This window comes from Xiphias gladius, chromosome 9 (assembly GCF_016859285.1).
Source record: "Xiphias gladius isolate SHS-SW01 ecotype Sanya breed wild chromosome 9, ASM1685928v1, whole genome shotgun sequence".
Classification (NCBI taxonomy): Eukaryota; Metazoa; Chordata; class Actinopteri; order Istiophoriformes; family Xiphiidae; genus Xiphias; species Xiphias gladius.
This window is the reverse complement of record NC_053408.1, coordinates 3,785,878-3,813,774: the sequence shown is the minus strand read 5'-3', so window position 1 is coordinate 3,813,774 and position 27,897 is coordinate 3,785,878. Positions and strand designations below refer to the sequence as shown.

General features: G+C 42.5%; 2 protein-coding genes across 4 annotated transcripts; both read right to left on the bottom strand.

The window, feature by feature from the left end:
• Nucleotides 1-59: 59 nt before the first annotated feature.
• Nucleotides 60-2,747, bottom strand: hoxb6b (homeobox B6b). Of its 2 annotated transcripts, XM_040134621.1 has the most exons (3): nt 2,130-2,747; nt 1,010-1,042; nt 60-927 (listed from the first exon to the last, which is right to left on the bottom strand). In XM_040134621.1, exons 1-3 carry the CDS (start codon nt 2,578-2,580, stop codon nt 668-670), a joined length of 744 nt encoding a protein of 247 aa, XP_039990555.1. In that variant the 5' UTR covers nt 2,581-2,747; the 3' UTR covers nt 60-667. The 2 variants fall into 2 exon arrangements, with proteins under 2 accessions (XP_039990555.1, XP_039990556.1); XM_040134622.1 differs by lacking the exon at nt 1,010-1,042.
• Nucleotides 2,748-7,150: 4,403 nt separating this feature from the next.
• On the bottom strand, nt 7,151-26,069 carry ttll6 (tubulin tyrosine ligase-like family, member 6). Of its 2 annotated transcripts, XM_040134609.1 has the most exons (17): nt 25,937-26,069; nt 22,325-22,509; nt 19,500-19,649; nt 19,231-19,268; nt 18,021-18,139; nt 17,516-17,646; nt 17,277-17,433; nt 17,036-17,179; nt 16,370-16,455; nt 16,026-16,251; nt 15,262-15,440; nt 14,939-15,127; nt 13,287-13,449; nt 12,652-12,933; nt 12,374-12,460; nt 9,298-9,454; nt 7,151-8,697 (listed from the first exon to the last, which is right to left on the bottom strand). In XM_040134609.1, the coding sequence occupies exons 3-17, from the start codon at nt 19,646-19,648 to the stop codon at nt 8,444-8,446; spliced, it is 2,361 nt and encodes a 786-aa protein (XP_039990543.1). In that variant the 5' UTR covers nt 19,649; nt 22,325-22,509; nt 25,937-26,069; the 3' UTR covers nt 7,151-8,443. The 2 variants fall into 2 exon arrangements, with proteins under 2 accessions (XP_039990543.1, XP_039990544.1); XM_040134610.1 differs by lacking the exons at nt 22,325-22,509; nt 25,937-26,069 and having other exon boundaries at nt 19,231-19,271; nt 19,500-19,522.
• Between the last annotated feature and the right edge of the window lie 1,828 nt (nt 26,070-27,897).

The window sequence follows — 27,897 nt, the reverse complement described above, 5'->3', positions numbered from 1 at the left end:
AATAATAATAATAAGCTTCTTTTTCTTGAGCACGAAAGACACCACAAGATTTTCCAATATACATCAAAAAGCCTTTATTTCTATGTACAATTTTCCTAACAAAATATTGCACACAATATCCAGATGTGCATTGAACACAGGTGAACAACAATAAATAACATGTCACATTTTCTCATCTGTACAAATTCGACCGTTGATGGCACAGCTGCGAACAACGAGCCTAGACTACCATAGCGCCACTAGCCACACCACAAGATGTACAGTCGAAGGACCGAGCCTCCGGTAATGTCATGAGGAAAACAAGAACAACAACAACAACAATAATAATAATAAGAAGAAGAATGATGATACAACTCAGTAGGGCCTAGGATAATGAGGTAACAACATTGTCAAAAACGGAAAAACACTGGAAACTATTTACATTTTGGCGGATTTTTGCATAGTCCCCTAAATAACCACACGAGCACAAGGACAAACAGAGGAGGACCTGATTTTAACCTAATGCGGACATTGTTACCGTGCAGATATACTCAGTTAAAGTCTAGCACTCTACACGTCTCTAACATGTGATTTGCAGCACTTTATCTACAAAGAAATAATACATCATTTTATTTTGGGTGCGTGCACACAGACACGCGCACACGCGCCTCTCGGTTCAAGTGTCCTCCTAGCTCTTTTTCTCCGCCGGTTCCTCCTCCTCCTCCGGCGTCTTCGACGGATTGAGGAGTTTGTTCTCCTTTTTCCACTTCATCCTGCGGTTCTGAAACCAGATTTTGATCTGTCTCTCCGTCAGACACAGGGCGTGGGAGATCTCTATCCGGCGCCTGCGGGTCAGGTAGCGGTTGAAGTGGAACTCCTTCTCCAGCTCCAGAGTCTGGTAGCGGGTGTAGGTCTGCCGGCCCCTGCGGCCACTGCTGCCGAATGGACCTGGGACGCGAGAACAGATTCATCAGTTAATAATTAAGTGTCTGTCTCGAGTGAATTTCGAAAGTGTAGGAGAAAAATCTACCTGAAATTGCACTCAAAATCTGTAGTGGTGTATCTGAAAAAATACAATAAAGTGGTAATTCAGTGTATTGCAACTCTAAATCACATATTTATAAGACACAAATAGAATATTTTGCTGTACATAACGTAGTAAATGATGACATAGCCATTAACTGTACTTTATTTTTTTTAAATGTCTCTCATAATATTCCTGTTAAGGCTTCTCCATATAGTTACGCATGTATCGGAGGAACTCACTCAGCAGCTTAAGTTCGTTTTTAAAAAAACAAAACCCTTTTCTATAATATCACTAAGTTTCCCAATCATCCCTCTTCATTGTGCCTCCGACGCGCCTTTCTAGCGACTTTCTAACGATCTCTAAATGTGTTTCATTTTCAAAAGCCCTGTCCCGAGTGATGCCCATTAATGCAGTAGGCTGGTGTAGGATGTGGCCCGTAATGTGAACAACGTGGTGCGTAAAAGTGACCTCGTGGTGCGTTTTCTCTCTTATGACAACGGCGTGTTGCTCTGTGACTCTACAGTGAGGACGTAGAGCCGGGGTTAGACCGCGCAGGGTCTTGGTTTTTTTTGTGTTTGTTTGTTTTTTTTTCAATTTAAAATGAAATGGTAGAGTTTGCGTTGATTTATTTATTCGGAGGTTTCATCGCTCCGATGTTTCTGAAAAGGGCCGAGTGGGATGATGCCATGTGACGGAGGCTAAGAGCTTTAAGTTGGAGCTCGGGTGATGTAGGCCCGGTCTGTATGTGCGTGCATGGGTGCGTGCGTGCGTGCGCCCGTGCGTGTGCGCGCGCGCGCTCGGGCCGGTCGTCTCGCGTGTGGGCTATGCGGTGATGATGTAGTAGCCAAAGCCCTGAAGGCGCACGGAGGATCCGTGCGCAATCGGTGCGATGACAAACTCTGCCCTCGGCTCCGTTACCGTCGAAGCACTCGGCGTCGGGCACCTCTTCCCAAATGTCAAGCTGATTAAATATGAGCGCGAGTATGAAGCTCTCCGCAGCTGACAGGTAACTCTGAGGGGCTCGGGCTGCTCGCTCCGCGCACTCCTGCGCTCTTTTTCTTTTTTTTTTTTTTTTTACCTCCGGGCACCGTGACAACAACAGACTCAAACGTGTCATACTCACCGGCGGAGCAGGCGTTCATCCTCTGCATCCACGGGTAGATGAGAGTGGACGACTTGTCGTCGATGCTGCTGCTCATGCTGACCGCCTGCTCGGGGCACTCCGCCTTGCGCTGCTGATGCTCCTGAGTGACAAACAGCGGCTGCTCCTCGCGGCTCGAGAAAGCGCACGAGCCCTCCGCGTCCTTGTAGAAAGTCCCGACCGGGTTGTAGTCGCAGGCGGCTCCGCCGCCGGCCCGGCCGTAGATGGCCGCGGCCGCTGCGCCCGTCTGCTGGTAGTAGGACGCCGGGTAAACCTTCTCCTGCATGTTGGCTGCTCCATATGTGGCCGCGTTGGAATAGTGTCTTAACGGATCCGTGTATCCCGAGGAATATAGCGGTATCTGACCCAGGAGAGAGTCCTGTCCTCCCGGTAGAGACACGGGAAAAGTTGAGTTAACAAAATAGGAACTCATTGGGTGGACAACGGGGTGTATACACTCCGGAGGAATATGATTTGTTGTCTTTTATAGTCCAAGTGGTTTTGCCATTACTTTATCGGAGATTTGGTTTTTGCTGAAAGGGGGGAGGGGGGTGGGGGGGGTGAGGTGCCACTGAATACAGAGGGGAAGTGTACCATCTGATCAACCTCTGGCCAATCAGCGCCGTCTGTGCTTGCACTATTGCGCCCATGGGGGGCTCTTGTTGCGCGCAGGGGTCCCCGGTGAATCGAAATGAAGCGCTCGAGTCTGTCGGTCTTTACGCACGCTCACGGACACACTCGCACAGATGCTACGACTCAGAGAAATACACACGCGCGCGCACACACACACACACACACACAGAGTAAAAATAATAATAATAAACCCAACGTACGGCACATATGTACTGTGTAGGAAATAACACATCATTTGGTTTTATGCAAATACAGTCCAACAAATAACAGACGGACATCTCCTCCTCCTCCGTAATAAACAAGCACGCGTGCACAAACTCTCCCTCCCTCTCTGTCCCACGCACGCGCACACAAACACGCACACACGCGCGCAAAATGCATAAAGTGGAAGAAGAAGAAGAAGAAGAAGAAGGAGGAGAAAAAAAAAAAAACTCAACATCGCTTTAGAAGCCAAACACTTTGCGCGTTCTTTCCATTTACGCACAAAAACACTGGAGAACGTCACCCTCCCTGCGTCTCTCCCCCTGCCTCTAACCTTCACTCCTCTTAAATAATCCACTGGAGCTAACAATCACGCGAGCAAAACACCCTGTCCTTAATGCAGCTGCCACCAATCCTGTCCCTGGTGTCGGCCAGTCCCGGTCTGTGTAGAAACCCTGCGTCAGGAATGTTGACATTTCACTCCTTTTCTCTCTTTCTTTTTCTTTTTTTAAAAAAAAAAAAAAAAAAAAAAAAAGGTGTGAGCTCGTCCTGATTCCTGATTCAGCACCAGCTGTGACTCAAGTCCATGAGGGCGCGCGGAGAGCAGGAGGGAGGACACGCGCTTCCACACACGCACGCACGCACACACGCACACACACACACACACACACACACAACCATCACCATCACCGTCACCACCTTCATCTTCATCTTCACCATCATCACCTTCGCCAACCGCCATCAAGTGGACACTGATTTCACATTTTCAAAAAACAGTGTAAGTACGAAGGTCTGGTATTTGCCTGGACCAGTATTTACTCATCTCTCAGTGTCTGTATTTACTTGCATTTAAGCAGATCGATGAATGTGATTATTAGTAGCTATTAATATTAGTCATTACGCATCAGTCAGTATCAGCTGCTTCGTATTATTAATGACCCCAAAATTTAGTGCAGTTAAATCCCCTTTTTCTGCGTTAATAATAAGATGTTACAGGATTTTCGTGCAAAAAAAGTGAAGTTCTTTCAATTAGGCGTCATGATTTATATTTATGATCTTTATAGTTGCATTTAGACTATTTTTTTATCTATTTAATTAGCTTCCCTCTTTGGAAAATTCACCTTATACATTGGAAAATACACTGAAATAACGAAATAAAACACTCTGCTGTTAAAATAATGCGGGTCTTACAGTGTTTTGAATGAATTAGACAGAAAAATAAATATTTCTGTGATTTTCAGCTCAGACAAAAAAATGATAAATCCTGACTCCGTCTTTGATTTCGCTAAAGCTCCGGTGCGCTCTTGAAGTAAAGACAATTTTTAATATACATATTTATTTAGTTTCGAAAACATTTTCATCTAAAACCTTAAAATGGTAAAATCTTAATTTTTGGCTCGAAGGAGTGAACGGTGCCGCCCCTCAGCCAGGCCGCAGCCCCTGCAGCCTCATGACAGCTGATGTGCACGGGTTTTGGGAAAGTCCAAAAAAAAAAAAAAAAAAAACCCTGATTAAACTGTTTCACTGCCAGAAGCAGGATCCCATGTTTTGTTTTTTTTTTTTTTCCACATGATGTTCTTATAGAAAACTGCAGCATCAAGCAAGACACGGGGGGAAGAAGCGCTGCAGATGCGCAGGAAACCCAACAAAAAGTTCCATGTGGGGATCTCAGGCTCCAGATGTTCACAGAGGGACACGACCGGAGCAAACGTTTGCTCAAAAATAATTTAAGGAAAAGAGGGAAGAAGACAGCGCCGCGCGGACGTCAACCCGAAAGACCTCTGAGGCGGTTTTTCAGAATAAAACGAAAACAACACTCCAATCTGCAACAACATAGAATGGAGTAAAACCTGTGGGTGGAATAAAAGGCGGGTAGATTTAGCTGAGGTTGTAAGAAAAACACGTCTCGGCGGCGGCGTAGGCCTCGTACGACCAACATCATGACCATCATCATCATCATCATCATCATCATCATCACGACCACCATCACCATCACCACCACCATCGTCATCACCAAAGTCAAGCCTGTCTGGCCTGCAGCCGAAAACCAGTCACCACTGTGTAGCGCCCAGTTAAGTCCAGTGTAGGCCTCGAACCCAGAGCGCCGTGGCCGTTTTCAGCCGTTTTCGGGTCAGACACTGCGGTTTCGAAAGCACCGCAGACGGAGCAGCGGCCGGTTGAGAATAGCTTACACAACGCAAGGAAAAAGAGAAAAAAAGGAGGTAAAAGACGCAGGATGCTTTGAACTGGATAATTGCCATTTCTTGTGGACTAATCTTCCCATTTCCAGAAATCTAAACATCGGGCCTACACTGACAGTTCAGGCACAACAGAGCTGCAGCGGCGCACTTGTGCCGAGTTAATCGCTGGTATATTAGAAACACGGTGCCCTTACCTTTGTTGATAATCCATCATTTCCAGTGTGGGTGCCACTCCGCTGAAGCTCCTCTCTCGCTTCCTCTCAGTCCATCTGCCCCCGCCGCCACCACCACCACCATCACTACCCCCCCCCCTTCCCAAAAAAAAAAAAAAAGAAACATGTCCCACTTTGTTCAAGTGATTTCGCGTAAAGTAATCCCACCACCACCACCATCCAGGAGTGTGCCGATCCCTCATTTTCACGGACATACACAGCCACATTAACATGGCGCACACGCCGAGGCATCGCGCGAGAGGCTCCGTCGCCCACTTTTGGAAAATCACGCACGTACAGCGGCCGGCTTCTGGCAACAACGCGGCACACGCGTATTGCGTACACAAAGAGCCGAGAAAAGGTTGTGTTACTAGTGTTAAGTGAACGAGCGGTGGAAAAACAGCAGCTGCAATATAACCTCATGGGAAATAAGTTCCCATTCCTGCCGTCCACATGACCGCCAGCGACCAATCCCGGAGCCTGGCGAGTCGTAAACTTCCATGGCAAAGTTGTAAATTTTCATAAACAGCAGCCGTTTTTGTGCTTAAGACGTGCTCTCTCGTCGCCATCTTTATTTGCGCCGAGGCCCCAACTGTTTGAATCGGATGCTGGGTGAAAAGGGGAAAGTGTGAGGATGTGGAAATGGGAGAGGGTTTTTGTGAGGCTGGCACTGTACTGGATCTGCACTTGGTTCTGTTCCAGCCTCTGGTCTGTAGGTGACTCAAAAGGTCTGTACAGCTTCTTATTGTTCTCCGGTCGTAGCCTCTTGTCTTATCCGGACACTTGAGGACTTCGGTGACAGAATACTAGATTTTCTTCTCAGCTTGAATCCGTCTAAACCCTACACCTCGCTCGTCCCCTCTCTTCCAGGTTGTTTCACTCTCAGTGCGCGCCAAAAAAAGGTTGAGCCTCTTTGAAACGACGTGGTTTCAGGCTACGAGGTTGTTGGGTTTTTTTTTTTTTGCGTCAAAGCCTGTCAGGGTCCCCTCGGTCACTGTCAAGCTGCTCCGCGGTGACCGTACAGGCCAGAGACGCAAAGTGTGATTGCAGCCCTGGGGGGTTTAAGGTCGCTCAAACTTCCAGCGGAGAACTTTTCCATTAAGGTTTATCAGGGCAAAATTACACTTCCGTTCTTAAAGCGACGCAGAGGCCACGGGCGTTCATTCTAAAATCAATTCTTTAAAAATGTATTTCTCCTTATTGTTATTTCTCGTGGCTTACTCCAGCTCTGGTTTGTTTTTTGTTTTTTTAAATTGGTCTTTTTCAGATGGAAATCTGGTGATTTCCAGCTCCGACGTCGATTTCCGACTTTTATAGACGCAATAAAACCATAAATTCCTGAAATGCAACACCCCAGAGCTTTGATTTTTATTTTTATTTTTCCTCCTCTAAGCGACACCAACTCCAGCTGCCATTTCCTTTATTTGCGTATTTTTTGGGTAAAAACAAAGAACCAAAAAAAAGGGAATCAAAGTTTAAAATAAGACAGAAAGCAACAACACGGGGAACTCCTCCGTGTAGGCCAGTGTTTTTAATGTCCGTATTGGCCAATAATCACTCCTACGTGTAACTTTATAAAGGAACTGACTTTTTAACCTGAAGGCCTTGTGGGTTTCAGAATAGCCAGAAAACGTCTGTCATCTGTCCTGGTTTTGGAAAATTTTAATCATATATTTAAAAAAAAAAACAAAAAAAACCCGAGGAACCGAAAAGCTCGACCTTTCGTCCTCAGGCAGAGGCCCTGAGTCAAAGATATTTAATAAAATCTCTTTCGATTCAAATCAGTCCATCGTTTTGAGTTTTACAGACTCTGGACGCAGGATTAGACACTTAAAGGTTACAAACGCCATTTCGTGGCCTTTCTGTTTCTTTTGCAAGATATCTATTTGCATATAAAAATTTCAATAATCATGTATTTCTGGAAACCTTTAAATTAATTATTGTCCAATTATTAGTGTTGGGGATCAAAAATAATCTTTACCAGACGTGTAGGCCTGCATTTCTCTCAGGATACAACATCCTGTATTGTTTTATTGTTTTGGAGAATTTCCTGTCCTGATAGGTTTGTTTTTTTTTGTTTTGTTTTTTTTGTTTCTCTCTGTTTTCAGTCTGCGACCAAAACAAAGAAACCGGACGTAGAGATGCTGTAAAACTTTATGGCCCCTTTAACTCGAACTGAAAGGTCTCGAGGTGAAACCACGCAAACAGGAGCGAACCTATTTTCCAACCTTCATCAATAAATTTGCAGCAAAAATAAATGATAGAAAAAATAATAAAAATAAGTGTTTTTTTTTAAAATATGAAATCATAAATGATAAAAGGATTCTTGTAATGCAATCATTTTTGGCGGTTAAAAAAAAAGCTATTTTATTGACCATCAGTGCAAATAGTTATTTTCAATACTTGACAGCACAAATCCCCTCGTGATAAAAAGCAGCAGGCCTTTCTTTAGAATTTCCCTCCGTTAAAATGTTTATTTTCAAGTGAAATCTTAATATTAATTACTAATACTTTAATAGTCATGAATCAGAATCTTATATGATTTCTTTGAGGCAATTTAAGCTCCTATCAAAACAGCAATAATCAGTGAGTTTAGTAGATTCTGACATTTTTTTTCAGATTTGGATCACACATGTTATATTGTGTTAAATGAGGCCTGTCTGCTTTTATTTTGGCACTAAAGGTGAGGTTTGTTTGTGATTATTCATCCTCAGAGCAACATATTGCATATATCTGAGCACACACAGTGGGTGGAAGAGGTTAAAAAGTCATAATGCTGCAGGTTTTACTGTATAGTGGCGAGCAGCGTAAACTGCAGGTGTCCAGATATAAAATCTATCTACAAACATGAAACATTGATCGTAGGCACAGTGTGTTTAAGTATTATCACAGTTTAAGGCCTTTCTACCTCCAGCTCTCCTCGGGTCCTGTTTGTCTAAAATCGATTTAAGTCTGGAGCAGCTTCGGTCCTAGAGCCCCGGCCTGCAGCAGGTCTGGACCCTCCTGGCGGGGTGAGGGGGGGGTCTCAGTAGTCACCAGTCCCTGTTCTTTACTGCCCTTTGCCGTGGTGGGGGGCCCTGCGGGAGGAGCTTCGGACGATGTGAGAGAAGCCAGGCCTCCTGACCAGTGGGGCTCGTGTGGAGATGATGAGCAGGCTTTGCAGGGCAGCAGGGTCATGGGACGTGTAGGCACAGCGCAGGCCTCTTTCAGGGACGTGGTTTATGATCGGGATGCTGGGGCGGGACCGGGTGTCGCTGTAGGAGCTGCCCCTGCTGTCCTGCCTGATAGCTAGAGAGCCGCTGACTGATGGAGAAAAAAAACAGAAGGAGAAAATCTGAAATTGGGAAAAAATCTAACCGTAAATTAATACAAAGGTCCATGTTGTTTTCTGTTGTTTTTGAAAATGCCTTTAATAATGCTGCTCTCTGGAAACCCTCTGGTGCTGTGTGATTTTCAATTTCAATATCTAAATTCCCACAACTCTTCTGTTATAAAACAAGAGAAAACAGTGCAATAATAATAAGCGTTGTATGTCTAAATTAAGTTGAATGGTAGGTCAAATGGTAGGTTCTCTTCCCTCACACCTTTTTTTTGCTGATGAAAAATGTTTTTAATCACAAGCCAGTTTTAATTACAGCTACATTTATTTTTTAGAATATGAGCGCAAAGCATTTAAGTAGTTTAAGTTTTTTCAGTTTATATATTTTGTACAAAAAAAAACTAAATACTGTTGAGGGGGTGAGAAAGAAGCCCAGAGGAGCTGTGGCTAGTCTTTGCTGAAGCTCCAGAAAGAACCAAGGAAAGAAAAAGACACATTCAAAGAAATAGTTCACCTGCCTCCTGCAGCTGCGTTGAGGTCATATCTGTCACATCACAGCGTGCAGAGTGCCGAGTTGTGTTTACCTGGACAGTGCGTCCGCTGGGCGCTGACGGTCCTCCTTATTTCCCCCGCTCTGCCGTGGCTCTCGGGCTCGTGCTGCAGGCAGGCGGACTCGTTCAGACTCCTCTGGTCGATCGTGGGCCTGAGCAAACGCTGCGGGGTCATGTGGGAGTGGATGTGCTGGAGTACAACAGTGACATTATCTCATTTTAATTCCGTGTCATAATAATTATTCAGCGGTGCAAATCATCGCTGGTATTCACAGCCGGAGCAATAGGCTGACAATTACCAAGAATTTAAACAGTTAATGAGCTTTCTTTCGTCACTGACTGTTATTTATTCTGTTTATCCATTCACACAGCTGCTAAATCTCTGGGGTACCTTTTAAATGAACTGTGATACATTTGGATTTACACTGGAAGATTTTTGATTTCCGCACTTTCAGAGTTAATAGGACCATTTTGCAGAGTTTAACTAAGTGAACCACAGCATGCACTGCTTGGCCTCTGGGGAAAACCTGTGGTTTTATTTGAAAACCTCTCTTTTACACAAAATCTTATGTAAAAGTCAAATAATATCAAGTGTTACAAGTAGAGTTGATCGAAAGAAAATTAATCTGCAACTATTCTGATAATTGATTAATGGTTTCAGTCATTTTTTTCAAGCAAAAATACAGACTATTCTCTGGTTCCAGCCTCTCAAATATTATTATTTGCTGGATTTTCTTTGTCATATATGGCAGAAAATTTTATTTCTCTTAGGTTTTGGAAAAAACAAAACAAGCAAATATCAGATGTCACTGTGGAATGGCATTTTTTCACTATTTTTTTGAACACTTTATGTATAGATTAAAAGATTAATAGAGAAAATAACCAGCAGATTAATGAATAATGAAAATAATCATTAGCTGCAGCCGTAGCTGCAAGTGTGAAAATGCAAAACAAATACAGAAAAGGTTACTTTTCTTCTTTAAAAAAAGAAGTACAGACAGTTAGGGCACCATTATTTGTGAAGTAAATGGATCTGAATTGATTATTTCTGCATTTCTATTATCTAGTAATATTATATTATATAGCCCCATAAGGGGCAAGGCAGCTTACATTCCTTATTTCTTTAAATAAACCAGATTTGGTGAGAATATATGGGCTTATTTTGATCGGATTGGTGTCCCTGGTCATGTACCTGCCATGAGGTCTGAGCGCAGGGCGGCTGCTGCTGCGGCTGCTGCTGCTGCTGCTGCTTCATCCTGTGGGAAAACTGTGCCAAAGAGTCCAACTGAAATGAAAGAAAGAAATAGTAAAGTGACTGGAAGCTAAAGTGAGCAAGATTTCATGTCATCTAATGAACAACAGACAAGTGAAAAATGAGACCATACTTGATGCTTTATGAAAACTATACAGGTTGTTGAAGTCTTTGTGTTGGCTGACACATTTAAGGCAAACACGTTACCTGTAGTCAGACCTCACCTTTGTCTGCTGTTGTCTCTGCTTACTCTGCCGGTGGGTGTAGGCGTCCTTGGCGTCCTTGGCGTCCTTGGCGTCCTTGGCGTCCTTGGCGTCCTTGGCGTCCTTGGCGTCCTTGGCGTCCTTGGCGTCCTTGGCGTCCTTGGCGTCCTTGGCGTCCTTGGCGTCCTTGGCGTCCTTGGCGTCCTTGGCGTCCTTGGCGTCCTTGGCGTCCTTGGCGTCCTTGGCGTCCTTGGCGTCCTTGGCGTCCTTGGCGTCCTTGGCGTCCTTGGCGTCCTTGGCGTCCTTGGCGTCCTTGGCGTCCTTGGCGTCCTTGGCGTCCTTGGCGTCCTTGGCGTCCTTGGCGTCCTTGGCGTCCTTGGCGTCCTTGGCGTCCTTGGCGTCCTTGGCGTCCTTGGCGTCCTTGGCGTCCTTGGCGTCCTTGGCGTCCTTGGCGTCCTTGGCGTCCTTGGCGTCCTTGGCGTCCTTGGCGTCCTTGGCGTCCTTGGCGTCCTTGGCGTCCTTGGCGTCCTTGGCGTCCTTGGCGTCCTTGGCGTCCTTGGCGTCCTTGGCGTCCTTGGCGTCCTTGGCGTCCTTGGCGTCCTTGGCGTCCTTGGCGTCCTTGGCGTCCTTGGCGTCCTTGGCGTCCTTGGCGTCCTTGGCGTCCTTGGCGTCCTTGGCGTCCTTGGCGTCCTTGGCGTCCTTGGCGTCCTTGGCGTCCTTGGCGTCCTTGGCGTCCTTGGCGTCCTTGGCGTCCTTGGCGTCCTTGGCGTCCTTGGCGTCCTTGGCGTCCTTGGCGTCCTTGGCGTCCTTGGCGTCCTTGGCGTCCTTGGCGTCCTTGGCGTCCTTGGCGTCCTTGGCGTCCTGTGATACATTTGGATTTACACTGGAAGATTTTTGATTTCCGCACTTTCAGAGTTAATAGGACCATTTTGCAGAGTTTAACTAAGTGAACCACAGCATGCACTGCTTGGCCTCTGGGGAAAACCTGTGGTTTTATTTGAAAACCTCTCTTTTACACAAAATCTTATGTAAAAGTCAAATAATATCAAGTGTTACAAGTAGAGTTGATCGAAAGAAAATTAATCTGCAACTATTCTGATAATTGATAAATGGTTTCAGTCATTTTTTTCAAGCAAAAATACAGAATATTCTCTGGTTCCAGCCTCTCCAACATTATTATTATTTGCTGGATTTTCTTAGTCATATATGACAGAAAATTTTATTTCTCTTAGGTTTTGGAAAAAAACAAAACAAGCAAATATCAGATGTCACTGTGGAATGGCATTTTTTCACTATTTTTTTGAACACTTTATGTATAGATTAAAAGATTAATAGAGAAAATAACCAGCAGATTAATGAATAATGAAAATAATCGGTAGCTGCAGCCGTAGCTGCAAGTGTGAAAATGCAAAACAAATACAGAAAAGGTTACTTTTCTTCTTTAAAAAAAGAAGTACAGACAGTTAGGGCACCATTATTTGTGAAGTAACTGGATCTGAATTGATTATTTCTGCATTTCTATTATCTAGTAATATTATATTATATAGCCCCATAAGGGGCAAGGCAGCTTACATTCCTTATTTCTTTAAATAAACCAGATTTGGTGAGAATATATGGGCTTATTTTGATCAGATTGGTGTCCCTGGTCATGTACCTGCCATGAGGTCTGAGCGCAGGGCGGCTGCTGCTGCTGCTGCTGCTGGTGCTTCATCCTGTGGGAAAACTGTGCCAAAGAGTCCAACTGAAATGAAAGAAAGAAATAGTAAAGTGACTGGAAGCTAAAGTGAGCAAGATTTCATGTCATCTAATGAACAACAGACAAGTGAAAAATGAGACCATACTTGATGCTTTATGAAAACTATACAGGTTGTTGAAGTCTTTGTGTTGGCTGACACATTTAAGGCAAACACGTTACCTGTAGTCAGACCTCACCTTTGTCTGCTGTTGTCTCTGCTTACTCTGCCGGTGGGTGTAGGCGTCCTTGGCGTCCTTGGCGTCCTGCGCGACTCCCCCTCCCTCTGCCCTCTGGCCGTGCAGCAGCTGGTGGATCTGGTCCACCACCCCCAGGTCCTGCAGTAGTTTCCTCCTCTGGAGCAGCGCGTCCACCCGCTCCTGCTCCTCCATGTCTGCCGCCTCCTCCTCCTCCTCCTCCTCCTGCTGCTGCTGCTTCTCTTCTCGGGCTTCAGGATCCTCCGACACACTGGGCAGAGGGGGCTGCGGTGAAACAGAGAGGCATTCGATTCGATTTGTTTCTATTGCCTTACTGTATATGTAACCAGTAGTATGCATTTACAAGATATTAGCAATTACTGTCACTGAGTAACCTTGATAACACCGTTCGTTTTTCCGGTCTTGACAATAAAACATATTTGAATTTGAAATGAGAGACATCCAATAAAAGTTATGTGCAGGAAAATTATTCCAGCTAATTTAAATTGGGTAAATACACATTTAGTCTGAGTCTAAGGGGTCAGACAGAATATGAACCATTCATCACGGGACAGAAGCGGTTTGACTCCCTCTTCTGGTTTCAGGTGGACACTGCATCTTTCCTGGAGCTGCCTCACCAGCTGTGCGTCGCAGCCACAGTTTGAGATGGGGGGTTGCGTCGACGGTCGTCGTAGTTTGACTCTCTCCCCCGCAGTCTCCCCCTGCAGCTCCCTCCTCCGACATCCCTTCTGGTCCCTCTCCCTCTGCTCCTGCTTCAGACGCAGCTCCTGCAGTTGTTGCCTGAACACACACATACACAGAAACTTCAGCAGCTCTCGCTGATACATCATTTACTGCTAATTAAACCATTTACCTTTTTTTTTTAAATCTTTTTTTTCTTTGCATTTTTTTTTACCCAACTCCACCCCTCCAGCAAAATGTATTTCCAAGTAGTAACATGTTATTTCAAGACATTTTATTAAGCATTTATAAGGACTATGAAAATATTTAATACTCAAGTACAGTATTTGAGTAAATATGTTTAGTTACTTTCCACCACTGCAAATCTCTTTATTTGTTACTTCATTGCAATTATTGTTTAAACATGACCTTTTCCTCCTTTAACTGCCCTAATCCTAAAGCTAAACCTAAAAAATATGGTTACTGAAATGTAATGCTTAAATAAGGATGAAAAAGGGAAGTGCAAGCCTCCACCAAACTACATTCAAGTATGTCAGAAGTTTTGCCCATCCAGCAGCATATGTTTTATACTTGGTATTGGTTTCTGCCACTAATATTTCCACTGTACTATGATGTTTTAGGGCAAGTTTCAGTTGTTCAGTTTTTTTGTTGAAAATAAATGTTATTCCAAGCAGCAAGATCCCGCTCACCACCGCTGGGGTTTAGACATTGTAAATCACCCGTAAGTACCGTCTGAATGTCTAATTCTGCCTTTATGTTACAGTATTTTAGCCACTTTTGATTTTTTTTTCCAGAACGGAGCTGATCCCTTTGTCCCTTTCTGCTTTACATAAAGACCCCCCCCCCCAGACATTCTCGGAGAGAAGTAACGACTAGCAAAACACACTGTTGGGTGGAAGGGAGGCTTAATATGACTGTTTTTACAACTACCTATTTTTCTACAATACTTCTCATGGTGAATGTAGAGATACTGTAGATCCGGTGCTTTACCAAGAACCAATAGTTGTGGGCAGAGAGAAGACACTGTCCGATCAACAGTCCAAAACCAAAACATATTCAATTTATAATGATATTAGACAAAGCAGCAGATTCTAACATTGAAGAAGATGGAACAAGCAACTGTTAAGCATTTTCGCCTGGTAATTAATTTAAGTAATTAATTAGTCTATTGAATGTTAATCAGAAATTGGTACATAGGCACATATATTCTGGAAATATCCAAAGACACAAACATTTTGGAGAAAAGTGAAAGAAGAAGCAGTAATTGGTTTGGTTATGTAAGTGTGTGTAGTAGTGCCATACCTGCTGTTTTTAGCGTGTGTTTTGTTAAATTGGTTCTGATTAAAATGTGGCTTTCTATTGTATGTATTCCCAACTGGGAGGATATATTTCAGTTGTTTATTTTCAGAACCTCAATAAAAAAGCTCAAGATTGTCAAAGCTGTAAATTCTCTGTCCATCAGCTAATTGATCTGTCAGCTGTTACGAGATCTGGCCGTTACACAACCTCCATGTCGCCCATGCTGAAAAAGATCCCAACAGCTTCCACTCCTCACTGAACCTTAATGAATATGTTGAAAGCGTGGTACCTGGCACACTCCTCTCTGGCCTTGGAGGCTGAAGTCTCCTGGAAGAGCGAGCTGCTGTGTTTGAAGTACTTGTCGTATTTTTCCCCTCCCTCTCTGGGATAGATCCTCTTGAAGCCTCCCAGGTGTTTGGCCTCATACCTCTCCATCTGCTCCACCGTGGCTGCCTGGCACTGACGCAGCTCCTCCGACCTAGTGGCAACACACACACACACACACACACAGTAACAGTCAGCTGCAGACCGTATGTCTACAGGAAGCCCACACAATGGATGTATGACCTTGGAAAAACGTTTGCACGCCATTTGCCTCTGACAGGACCGTACCTGGCCTCTCTGGAGCGGTTTCGCTGCAGCCTGTCCTTCACCCTGCGCCTCTCCTCTTTGGTGATCTTGCGGCGGTCGCAGGCACCCAAGTTGATGAGACCCAGGGTGTCGTACAGCAATGCATCCTTCACCTCCCGGTCCAGCCGCGAGTCGGTGGTAAAACTCGGGGAGTGGTTCACCTGGACACACGTATAAAAACATCGGACCTGTCTTTTTAGACATCTAACATGATAATCGTTTTCCTGAGCAACATTTTTTACCCCTTAAACCTCATTACGAACTCCCGCTGTGCAGCCAAACACTGTTCAACCCACAAATATTTACTTTAAATTCTAGTGGAAGTTTCCAAAGATAACAAATATGGCAGGCTGAATTTGGGGAAGATGTGTACAAAATGATGCACAAGACATCTAAAATATTTCCCTGTGATGAAGTGATGTCGCCACAAAAACATGGAGGTCTGGGTTTGAATATTTAACTCAGTGTAAACATCATAAAGCTTCAGCAAAGAGCTTGAAAGATCTGATACAGAATATACAACACTGTCAGACAGTGTGAAACAAGATGAGTTTTACAAACGGAACAAGGGGGAAAATGTTAAGGGATTAAAACCTACTTGAATAAGTTACCCACTCATACTTTTCTGTCATCTATGCTGAGTTGTACTTAATAAAGAAGACTGTTAAGAGCAACAATAACTAGTCTGCATATTTATGGTTGATATACTAGACAGTTTATTAAAACCAGATGTCAGGGTCTTTCACCTCCAGCACCCAGGGTCTGAGGCGATGATCCAGCAGCACGTCGAAGCCCAGGATCTCGAAGCAGGCACTGCCGGTGGTGTGGTTGGGGAAGCACGTGTGGTAATTATGCTTGAGGACGGGGTGAGCGGAGATCAGAGTCTTTATGATCACGTCCTCGATGTCGTTCCACATCTTCTCCGTGTTGCAACTGATGGACTCCAGGTGCTTGTTCAGGGTGGACAGCTTTCTACGTGAGAAAAAAAACAACAACAACAAAAAAAAGCAGAGTTGCTTGAGGGCAAACGTGATATTTTAAGAGTATTAGTAATATCACTCAACAGACATCAATAACAGGATATTTATACCGTTTGCTTCCAGTGTCCTCGTCACGGACAAAGTTCTCACTGTGCTTGTTGATGGAGTAGTTGGTGAGATGCATGCACACATCATCCTAAAATTAGAAAGACAAGGTATCATAGGTATATCACCGAAAACAAAGAAATACACAGGAATATGTACAGTGTATCCGGATTTTAAGGTTTTGCGGCCACCTGCCTGACGAGCTTAGCCTTTTGAATTTTTGTCAAAAACCAACTGACAGCTTGTTTTTAGAGCTGCAACGATTTGTAGATAAATTGATTAGTCGATCAATCATTTAAGAAAAGCTTTTGAGCAAAACTTCATTTGTTTTAGCTTCTCAAATCTGAGTATTTTCTGGTTTTCTTTGTCAAACAAAAAAATCTCTATCTTGGGGATTTGGACTATTGGGAAAAAAAGACACTTTAAAAAGTCACTCTGTGCTCTGGGAACTTGTGACGGGGATTTTTCCCCACTTTTCTGTCTTTACACAAACCGTGTTCACGATGCTGAAGGAACATGTCACCCAGTGCAACAGTGTGGCCTAATGTCTTCAGCCATTTTAGGACAAAAATGGAGCTCTGTGGCTCACAGGAATGGGCCCTCTACATGAGATGTGCTGACAACGAGAAAAATACAGAATATCAGCAGACTCATCCTTCAACGTTTCTTACCACATTGCCGTGTGTTGGTTCATTGTACTGTGTGGTGCAGAAGCGAGCCAGTCCCTCCCTGAACATGAATATGCTGAATGGGTCACATGACGTCACCAGCACGTAAATGCGCAAGTCAAACTTGTACCCGTCAATTATGAAAGGCTGGGGAATTAAAAAAACAAAAAACAAAACATGTTTAAACATCAAACTGTGTGTGTTTTTGTGTAGGTGCCGTATGTGCTGTTGAATAGACCCTCACCCGGGAGACGTAAACCTGGCAGATCATATGTTCTCCAGGTGGAATGTCTTTACTTGATTTGGTGACGAAGATGCCTTTGCCCTGGCAACCGGTATCTGGCTTACAGATATATGTCTTGCTTTTTTTGGCCCTGGTGTACGCTTGGAAGTCACTGTAACTGCAAGAAGCAATCGGAGGAGGTGTCAGCGTATTTGTACACACTGAGAAGAAAAAAATAAAAATAAAAAGTGCAAACTGACTCTGCAGGAAGGCACCACGTTCTAGGGAAGATATTGTAGTCTTTGGGGAAAAGCTTGAGCATGCGGTTCATGTTCCTTGCCAGTAAATCTTTGCGGCAGATCTCACTCATCCCTGGGAAATGGTTTATTTTCTGCAAAGACAAACAAAACCCAGACGACAGTGTTTACATGGGGAATTTTGTGTGAGCATATGAGGGCTGTACGCAGCCCAAGTGGTTTATGACATGAAGAGAAGACTGGTGTACACTGGTAATCAGTTGGTGAATAAAAAAAATGCAATCCTTACAGAAATCTATCTTTTTATTATTTCATGGGTAAACATAATAAGGATAATTAAAATGATATGTAAAGATATTACAAATTGAAAGAGCAGAATGACTAGTCTTCCGTGATCCATCCCCAGATGTACAAATTAAATTACCAGACAATTATTTTACAGAGCTGAATACACTTTATGACGATGGCAGTAATGTGACTGCTGCTGTGAGCGAATTCAGTCGTATACCTGGTAACGCTTCATGTCCTTAACACGGTCCAGGGACACAGAGCAGTCGGTCCAAAACAGCGTCCAGTCTTCACCCTCCACCGCCTCTCTGAGGCCGTAACGATGGGCAGCTCGCCGCACTGAGACAAATCAAACGTCAGATGTTTTTTAGATGTTACTCATGTTTCACACAAGAAATCTGGTGAGGCTGCTTTCTGTTTTTATGGTGCTAAACTGTGGAATACCCTCAACTTGGGTCTTTTCAACGGCAAACTCCCTTGGTATTTTTAAAAAGAAATTAAAGGTTTTTTTCATCTGGCTTTTAATTTGGGGTAATTAAACCTAGTTAAATGTTGTCTTTGGTAATCATGTCATTTTTTTCACTTTCTGTATTATTATTGTTTATTTTCATTTTTGCTTTTGGCCTAACATTGATTTTAATCCTGTTTTGTATTTTTACTGTTATGAGTTTGTGTGTCTGTGTATTTATTTTTGAACAGCATGTGTTGGTAAAATTTTTCTGCTACAAGGACTGATCTAGGACCTACGTATTATTATTATTGTTTATTTATTTAATTATTATCACAGCATCCTTCACAATCTCAGAGAAACCAAATCAGTGCATGTTTAAAAGACATCTTGAAACCCATTTCAAACCCATGTCGTTATGTTGTTTTATTTTGGTGCTTGTACACTTAAATCTCCTTGTCTTTATATATCGTCTTCTCCGCCTCTTATTCACCTTCTTTCCCCTTTTCTTCTTCTTCTTATAAAGCACTTTGTGACTGCTATTTTGAAAAGTGCTACATAAATAAGTTTTGCTCGCTCGCCTGTTCTGCACGGGGATATTGTCACGATGAAACAGGAAAGGGCTATAACCAAACTGTTGCCACAAAGTTTGAAGAGCACAATTATCTAAATGAATTACCTTTGTATGCCGTGGCATTAAGCTCTCCTTTGACTGGAGCTAACTGGCATAGACCAAACTATGAAAAACAGCTCCAGACTAAAAGTACACAAAAGTACTTGTCCACATACTTTTGGCCACATAGCTTACGTAGTCTTTCCAATGTTCCCACACAGTCTTTACTTTACTACTTGAATTCATTCTACAAGACCAAAGCTGTTGCAGAATATAGAGGCCTGAATTGGTGGAAATTACCATAGATATCTGCACTAATTAACAAAATAATGGGCATTTATAATTTAGTCATCTTTGTCCCAAACGTACCACTTTCGTATTTGCAGCTGCTGAGGTTGATCCACAATCATCTGGAAGAGAAGAGAGACAGAAAGAGGGACAGACATCTGCCTTGCTGCAAGGTCCTACATATGCCTCATTACGCCCATCTTCCTTTCCCCAAATGATGAGGACAAATGAGAAAACAAAAACCTCAGAGCCTCCAGGACAAGTTATAAAATCATAGATGTCAGGGTGCTCGGCGGTTAATATTAATCAACTTTAGAAGCACAAATGGAGGAGATCCAGCAGTAAAGTACCTCTTCCTGCCTTTTCTCCTCTTCTTGGTGATGGGCGGCGGGCTGCGGGTGAAGGCCTCAGTTTGGCTCTCGCCCTCTTCTCCCTCTCCCTGCTGCTCATATTTATGTGCATCATCGTTTCTGTCTGGACTGTCCATAGATAAACCCATCCTGGATGCGCCAGAAACCGAGACAAATGTGCTAATGTGACTATGAGCAAACACAAAAAAAAGCTCAAATGAATGTGTTTTTGGTTTTTTGTTTTTTCCATGGGGTGCGCTGTGCAGCCTCACAATGAAATTCAACCAAACAGAACAAAGTACATGCTGTAAGTGCGCGCATGGAATCGTGTTTCCGTTTCTATCTCTCTCATCAGGTGAGTGCTCCGGCTGTCAGCGAGTCGTCACACACCGGCATTCAAGAGTCATTGTGGCAGGACGGATACAAATAGTGGAGTGACGTTACAACAATAGCCAGGGGAATCAAACACCAAGCAGAACCGAGGTGCAACAGAAATACCCACATACAGTGGAACACTTTTTACTGACATTCTATTGCTTTTCATAAAGGTAACGCAAGAAGAAACACCAAACATAGAGTCAGCGAGGTGAACAATATACTGACAATGCTTAAAGTATCTCAAGACCTTCTCATTCTTTATACAGTTGTTTAATAGCCTTCTTGTGATTATTCTTCATTGTTGAATTGCTTTTTTGTCTTAGGGTATTAAAGGTAGGTATTGCCTCTAGATGAACTTTAACAAGACATCGGTCCTCATCAGAGCTGCAACTATTGGCCAATTAATCGATTAGTCGATCGAGACAAAATTGATTGGCAACTATTTTGATAATTAATCATCATTTAAGTCGTTTGTAAAGCAAAAAATACTGAACGTTTGATGGTTCAAGGTTCTCAGATGTTTTTTTTTGTCTTACAGGATGGTAAGTTGAATAATTTTGGCTTTTGGACTTTTGGTCAGACAAAACAAAACATTTAATGACGTCACCTTGTGCTCAAGGATATTGTGATGGGCATTTTTCACTGTTTTCGGATGTTTTATAAATCAAATGATTAATGAAGGAAACATTTTTAAAACGTGACCACACTGAAGTGACTGAGACATTCATGAATAAAGTGAACATTCATCAAAAAGAAAAACAAGACTAAAGCTCTGTCCCATATTCATAGTACATGCTAGTTCAATACAGTGTGTACAACACACTAATCGTCATAGTGCTGGTAAAAGTCTACAGGAATAAGCTTCGGTGAGTTTAGTTCTATTTATGTGTTTCTTATCTGTAAAACGTCCGTCTGCGCTCTGACCTGAGCACAGCGGCCCCCAGTCGTCACAGCGGCGTCTCAGCTGTTCGCCTCTGCCTCCTATCTGGTGTCTCGTAGGGTGAAGGTGAGGTCAAGTTAATGCCAGGTAATGATCGTAAAAGAATAATGGGGGGGGGCATTAAGGAGGGACATCCCAGGTACGCCGTGGGAGGTCACGGTGCTAGGTAACAGTATTCTGATCCGGTGATCTGGATAATCCTGGCACTGAACTGTGAGCTTTACATTGGGCCGAGACGCACCGCTGACCTCAGCCCAGATACAGTTACGGCCCCGCGAAGGATTTCTCCAAGGTTCTCCCTCAGCGTGCAGCAACAACAGATACATGAATAACGCCTTTGTATTATCAGTCTTCAACCAATAATGAGTGGGTCGAGAGCGAGAACATTTTTTTGTCAGCTGTTAAATGTCACAACATAACACTCAACATTCAAGCTACAACTTGACTCGTCTTGCTAATATTTACTAATGTCTAATTTGGTTTAAAAACAACAACAACGACAACAACAAACAAACTGCAGCGCTAAACACTAAAACAAGTTCTTTGTTTTGAGGGGATACACTTTCAATTTATGACATCTGGCTCTTGTTGCTACAGAGGTTGAATGTACCTATTTTAAGCTGCTTTTGATAAACGTGTCTGCTTAATTCATGTAATGGAAGAAAAGACAAAAACCATTAAATTCTATATAAGTCAATTCTACAACAGAAAATGAATGTGATACATGTAAATTGCACATTCTGATATTACATTATCAATTCTTTTGTCAATAAAAGGGCAAAAAAATCATGCCAAATGCCCATTGCAAGTTACCAAAGCCAAATTATGTCTTAAAACGGCTGATTTTGTCTGACAGCAGACCAAAAAAAGCAAAGATATTTAATTTTCAATAAAAAGCAGAAAATTTTTGCACTTTACAGAGGCAGTACGACGCAAATGCTCACTATTTCTACTAGCTAAATTACTTAAATGATTATCAAAATTACTATCAGCTAATTTTCCGCTGATTAACTAACCGATTACTCAACCAATACCTTTGGCACTAACCACATCATTAGGTACACCTTTTAGCTCAAACGATTGCAGTCTCATGCAAAAGGGCCTGCAACAAATCCTCATCCCATGCAGGTTAAATCTTTTGTTCAAACTGCCCTGTAGAGGAGTAGATTCAACTTTGTGGTCATTGTGGAGGCTGCAGTTTGTGGTACTGTTGAATTGATTATAGTATATAGTCTGCCCGTATTGATATAAATGGGTGGACCAAACATTAGAAACACCTCTCAGCATAAGGCAGCACCTGCAGTACAAACCGAAGCCTCTGAAAGGGACCATGAAACTGAATCATTAGCTCTCTATAACAACAAAAACTCAACATTATAACCTTCAAGAAGCTAGGACTTATTGCAGTACTGCTGTATAAATTAGACAGCATTAGTTTTAGCTGGGTGTGTCCTACTGTTTACTGTCACGTTACGCCGACATTATTTGAGAAATGACTGTTACTCACCTGCATTTTAAGCCTACATTTGTGAGGATAAAGGCGACGGAAGATTCCTGCCCCCGTCTGTCTTCCTCTACGCCTCGTTGGTGCAGGAATCTTCGTTTTAAGGGCCCTTTATGACGCTGTCGCACTCCTTGGCACGCAAACCGAAGAGCCACATCTCAATCTCGTGCACCGTCTGCCTCTGCAGTCTACAAAAAACACACACTCAGTGGAATTGCATCATTTCAAGGATGGCTCAGTTCAGATTGACTTACACGCTCAAGCGGCAGGCCCAGCGGTGGATCTGGTGACCAATTAGAAGCTGTGGAGACAAACACCCGATCCCTCTTGACACGATGGAGAGAAAATGAGCAGGAGACCTCAGTAGGGAGCGAGTGGAGAGGGATAATCCCTGATATTTGTTCAGTGAAATAGGAGAAGTGCTTTTCAGCGCCTCAAGTTGTTAAATTTAAATCTGTGCTGAAAAGCGTCGCGGCAGTGTGTGGTGTAAGTGAACAGGCTGGACATCTATCTTCTTAGCCAAAATGAAATGAGGTACCTTTGGTTGAAGCTTGGCCTTCCATTAAAGACATTAAAACTAGAGAAGAAAGGAAAATGCTGGTCAAACAGTTCGCAAAGAAGAACGGAACGTAGAGAAACAGGACACTGTATACTACGTTTCCAAGGCAACTAACCAGGTAACAATCAGATAAAACGAGGCTGGATGATAAGGAGGTGGAAGAACAGCTCAAAATGACCAACGCTGGTTCCTTGATTAAGCAATCACTCATTATCAATTAACCATTGATTTACACCTTACCCTCCTCCATACTTATTTATCTACCTTTTGGCTTTATTACGATGCTTTGAAGCACCTGCTAAGCTTCCAGTACTGATGTCATTCGCTGAATTGACAAGTCATCACCGTGTGTGCGTTTGCTGGTATTTAACTTGCGCGTGTGCCTGACTGAGAGCGAGTTACACGGGCTACACGAACTCTCATGCAGTTACAGTCAAGGGCAATTATAATTTAATGTGACTATGGTGTATTTCTGTGGAGTAATATTAAATAAGGGTAGAATAAGTTGTTTTCATACAAAAAAAAACAAAAAAACATCTTGGGTTATTAAGTAAGGAAGAAAATGACAAACAACCTATATTGTCGTTTACTTTGGAGGACTTGTATATAAGTGCAGCATTGTGCAAGAGATATGCAAATTGTGATTATTGGTGATTTGGAAAAGTCCTGCTCTCCAAGATAAGCGACTGTCATTTAAAAAAAAACAACCAAGTTTTTTAGTGTACCATTTTCTGATTTTCTGAATCACTGGTAGCAAACATGCCAAAAACTGCGAAGGCCATATTAACAACATTCATGACATGACCGGGTATAGACTGTGCCTAAAATCTAGTCCAGAAACCAGAACAATAAAAAAAACAGCACCATCAAATCCTGGTGTTATTAGAGCTGTGGCTGCATGATTTTAATGTCTCAACTGTACAAGAAACTAGATAAATACCATATGAATACTTTATAAGTACATCTTTTTCTGCAGTCTCTCAAAGACAACCCAGGAAACTCAGTTGGTTACACTGCTGACCACAGTGTTTTCTGCTATCACAGCAAATCAAAGTTTATCCATCTTTTTTTTTTTTTTTTTAAACAGCTATCAAAACACAGTAAGTGACCATGATAAAACCCTTTGAGGTCACAGAATCTGTCGGGAATCCGTATTTGAGTATTTACTACTCACAAAACGTAGGTTCTGTACGTAATTACAGACGTAATTGCATCAAAAAAGTACAAACAGTAAAAGTACTCATCGTGTAGAATGGCCCATTTCAGCACAATATATATTATATTAGGGCAGCCAGTAACGTTTATGTCTATTATCAATTGATCTGCTGCTTATTTTCTCGATTAATGGATTAATTTCCTTTTGTCTCTAAAATGCCATAAAACAGTGAAAAATGTCTGCAACGGTTTCCTGAAACCCAAAGCCATGTCATCAAATTGCCTGTTTGGTTCGACCAATAGTCCAAAGTACAAAAATAAAGAAACTCACAATCACACAAGACTGAGAAAAGAGCAGCAAATCCTCCCAAATGACGAGCAGGAGCTGGCGAATGTTTGACATCTCCACTTTATCAAAATAGTGACAAATCATTTTTCTGTCGATTGGCTAATCGATTCACTGACTAATCGTTGCAGCTCTATATTGTATAATTGGATTACTAATTAATGAGGCGTTGATGTGTACATCATGTTAATGTTGCGGCTTTGTAAAGGTCGGGCAAGTTTTAATTACTTCATCAACTGCTGGGTAGCTTATGAATTTCCCCCTCGGGGATCCTATCTTAACCTATAATAATACATTTATTTGTTGATTTTGTGTTATTAATCTGAATCTGCATTGCAACTAAAGTCATCAAACAAATGCAGTAGAGTAAAAAGTACAATATTTTCAACCAGGCAAAGCCGGCAAAACCCCAGGGGCCCCCAAAGCCCCAGGTTTACTCCATTTAATATGGGTTTATATAACTTGATTAATCAAAAATTTGTCAGAAATTTGCACCACTAATGTACAACAGCAACTCTAACGGGTCCTTCGTCCTCCATCTTGTAGCCCTGGTCGTCTAGTTTTAAGACCTTCATTGTTTTATTTTATATTGAGCTCATTTGTTTTAAAGTTTTGTGTTATCAAAATGCATAAATTAATCTCCTCTGTGTCAAGTAAGGAACACACAGAAAAGCTCGGGCAAGGTCGTATTATTCCATCAGGGGAAAACTGTACGGCAGCAAAACAGCAGTCATCTTCACTATCAATACACCTGACAATTGTTTTCTTTCATAAAATCGATTGACGATTTTATGTCCTGTTTTGTCTGACCAGCTGTCAAAAATACAAACACAGGTGTCATAGAAAACTAGCAGATATTCATGTTTGAGAATTATCAATTATCAATTATCAGACTTGCTGCTAATTAATCAGTTAACTAATCATTTCAGCTCCAGGTTGGCTTCTGAGTGCCTGGGGAAATAATGAAACAACCATGTACAGTGGGGGTTAAATAGGGGCCCAACAACAAGTCTTTTCCCCCAAGGAGCAAGTACAGTACCTGGGTAAATGTACTCAGGTACTTCCCACTACTGCAAATCCCTTTTGGTGGATGTGACCGTTTCTGATGACTGTTATATATATTTAAAAAAAAAAAAAAGAAAGAAAGAAAGTATCATGTCACACTTTGAGGTCACAAAACGTGAAGGGGTCACAGAATAAGGCGTAACACGCCTGCGCACACGCTACACACAAGAAAAAAAAAACGCAATAAAAACGTGAATTTGAACGGAAGTTTTGTGAGTTCATCACAGAAAATGCATTTCGGTTTTTTTTTTGTTTGTTTCGTGACACAGTTTGAACGTTTCAGTCAGTTGGTATCTTAAAAAAAAAAAAATTAAAAAATAATAAGCAAACGTGAAGCCCAAACTAACAACAGCACGAGTCGTGCTAACGTCTACGTGCCGTGCCGTTGCTATGGTAACGGGACGCCGACTGCCCCAGTAGCGGGAGCGCTAGCTTGGCACTCCCACGGCCAACTTTTCCACGACTGAAAACGTATGGAACCGGACTTTACCGTCGGGCGAAAAGCGCGTCCTCCCGTCCCCGGTGAGCGACAGCAACCGAGGCAGCCCTGCGCGACGACGCTGTCGCCCCTTGCTGTTCTTGGCGGGTCGTGTCGGAGCCTCGGCCTGAGGCACCGCGGAGCAGTGAACCTGCTAACGTACACATGAGCGGAGCGAAGCGCCCGCCCCCCCCAAAATAAAAGTCCCCCTCATCTTTCGGCCAATCGTGAGCCGGGGTTGATGCGAGAGTCCTCGTCTCTGATTGGTCGCTGGCTCACCGATGAAAAAAGATGCACCTTCAGGATGAGTCACGGGCGCACCTTGCAGGTAAGGTGCTTTACAGGTGATTTACTCCGTTATAACCGGTGTTTCTTTACAGGAAATGAAGAACTCTCTCTCCGGAAGGAAACTTCTGAAATAAAACACCATGTTTGTCGTTTTATTTGCTGCATTTAAAGAAAATAATCCCACCATACAGCAAAACAAATTTTTTTTTTTGTCTACATAATTTGATTAGTCACACATTTGTCTCCACCTAAGTACATTATCAGTGATGACGACAAGTCTGCAACCGACAGTTATTTTCATCATCAGTTCGGCTGACAGGCTGTTTCCTTTAAAACTTGATTGATTCATTGTTTATTCAGAAAATAGTGAAAAATTCCCCTCATGTTCAAACTGCTTGTTTTGTGTGACAAGCAGTCAAAAGGCCAAATATGTGGAGTTTACTGTGAGACTATGATATATTTACATTAGAGAATGTGGAACCAGGGTTTTTTTTTTTGGGGGGGGTTGCTTTAAAATTAACCTAGATAACTGATCAGTTATCAGAATTGCTGCCAAATAATTTTCTATCAATGGTTAATGGGTGCCTTGGGAAATAATTAAATAGTGGGGGTCAATAGGGCCCCCCTAGGAGGTTAATCTGACCATGGGTATAATATGTGTCACAACCTTATAATTACTAATTTTACCAGATTTTTATTTATTTTTTTTTTTTCAAGGTATTTCAGATATAACTTTTATATTGTTTCTTAAATTGCACAGTAGGTTTTCCACTTATTTTTAATTATTTTAATAATAAGTGCACGATTTTCACATTTGTAAATTTATACTTTTATCATATTTATATACATTTTACCCCAAATACGTGTTGTAGTGGAAAAGACTGGTGGAAATGATAAACAGGATCAGACGAAGAACTTTGTTATTGATTGCCCCCCCCCCCCCCACCCCCCACACGATATAAATTGAAAAAATGCTTTGAAAAAAAAAAAAAAAATCATGTCTCCTACCAGTTGCATCCGGTTTGAATGGAGACCTTTACCATACAGATGTCAAGCCTATTAGGAAATTTCAGCTCAAATTCAGCTTTAATTTTTAATCTTCATTGCTTTTTAAATTTCAAATATCATGTATTAGCAGAGTGCTAAAAAATGTATGTAGAAAAAGCAAACAGAGAGCGAGGAGTGTGTTTTGACTGGGTGCTTGTTAGCGTTTAATTATTAATATTATTATGATCTCAATAATCTGTCCGTTTAACGGATCTGTTAGGAGTCTGCCTGCTCCCAGGCAGGTTTTGCTGCATGTGTGTCATAAATTAAATGACAGGCAACAAATAAAAAACCAAAAACATAACAAAACACAGCACTTGGTTTTAAACTGACCAATATTTAAGTGTGTTAAGGATTATTATACTGCACATATACCCTGTGACAAAGCAGGCGGTATGGACACAACAGGACCAGTTCAACGAGGAAAAAGAGTTTGACTCCCTCTTGTGTTCTCTGGGGTTAGCGAGGAATAGATGCTTTTAGATTGGACTACATTTCCCATCATGCAGCGCACACTGATAACTTCAAAGACAATGGGAAACACGGCCAGTGAGACACTAGTTACATCTAACCTGGTGTCCCAAAATGCCCACGTTTTGCTTTTGGTATTGCTTTACTCTATTTTTTTTTTTTAATGT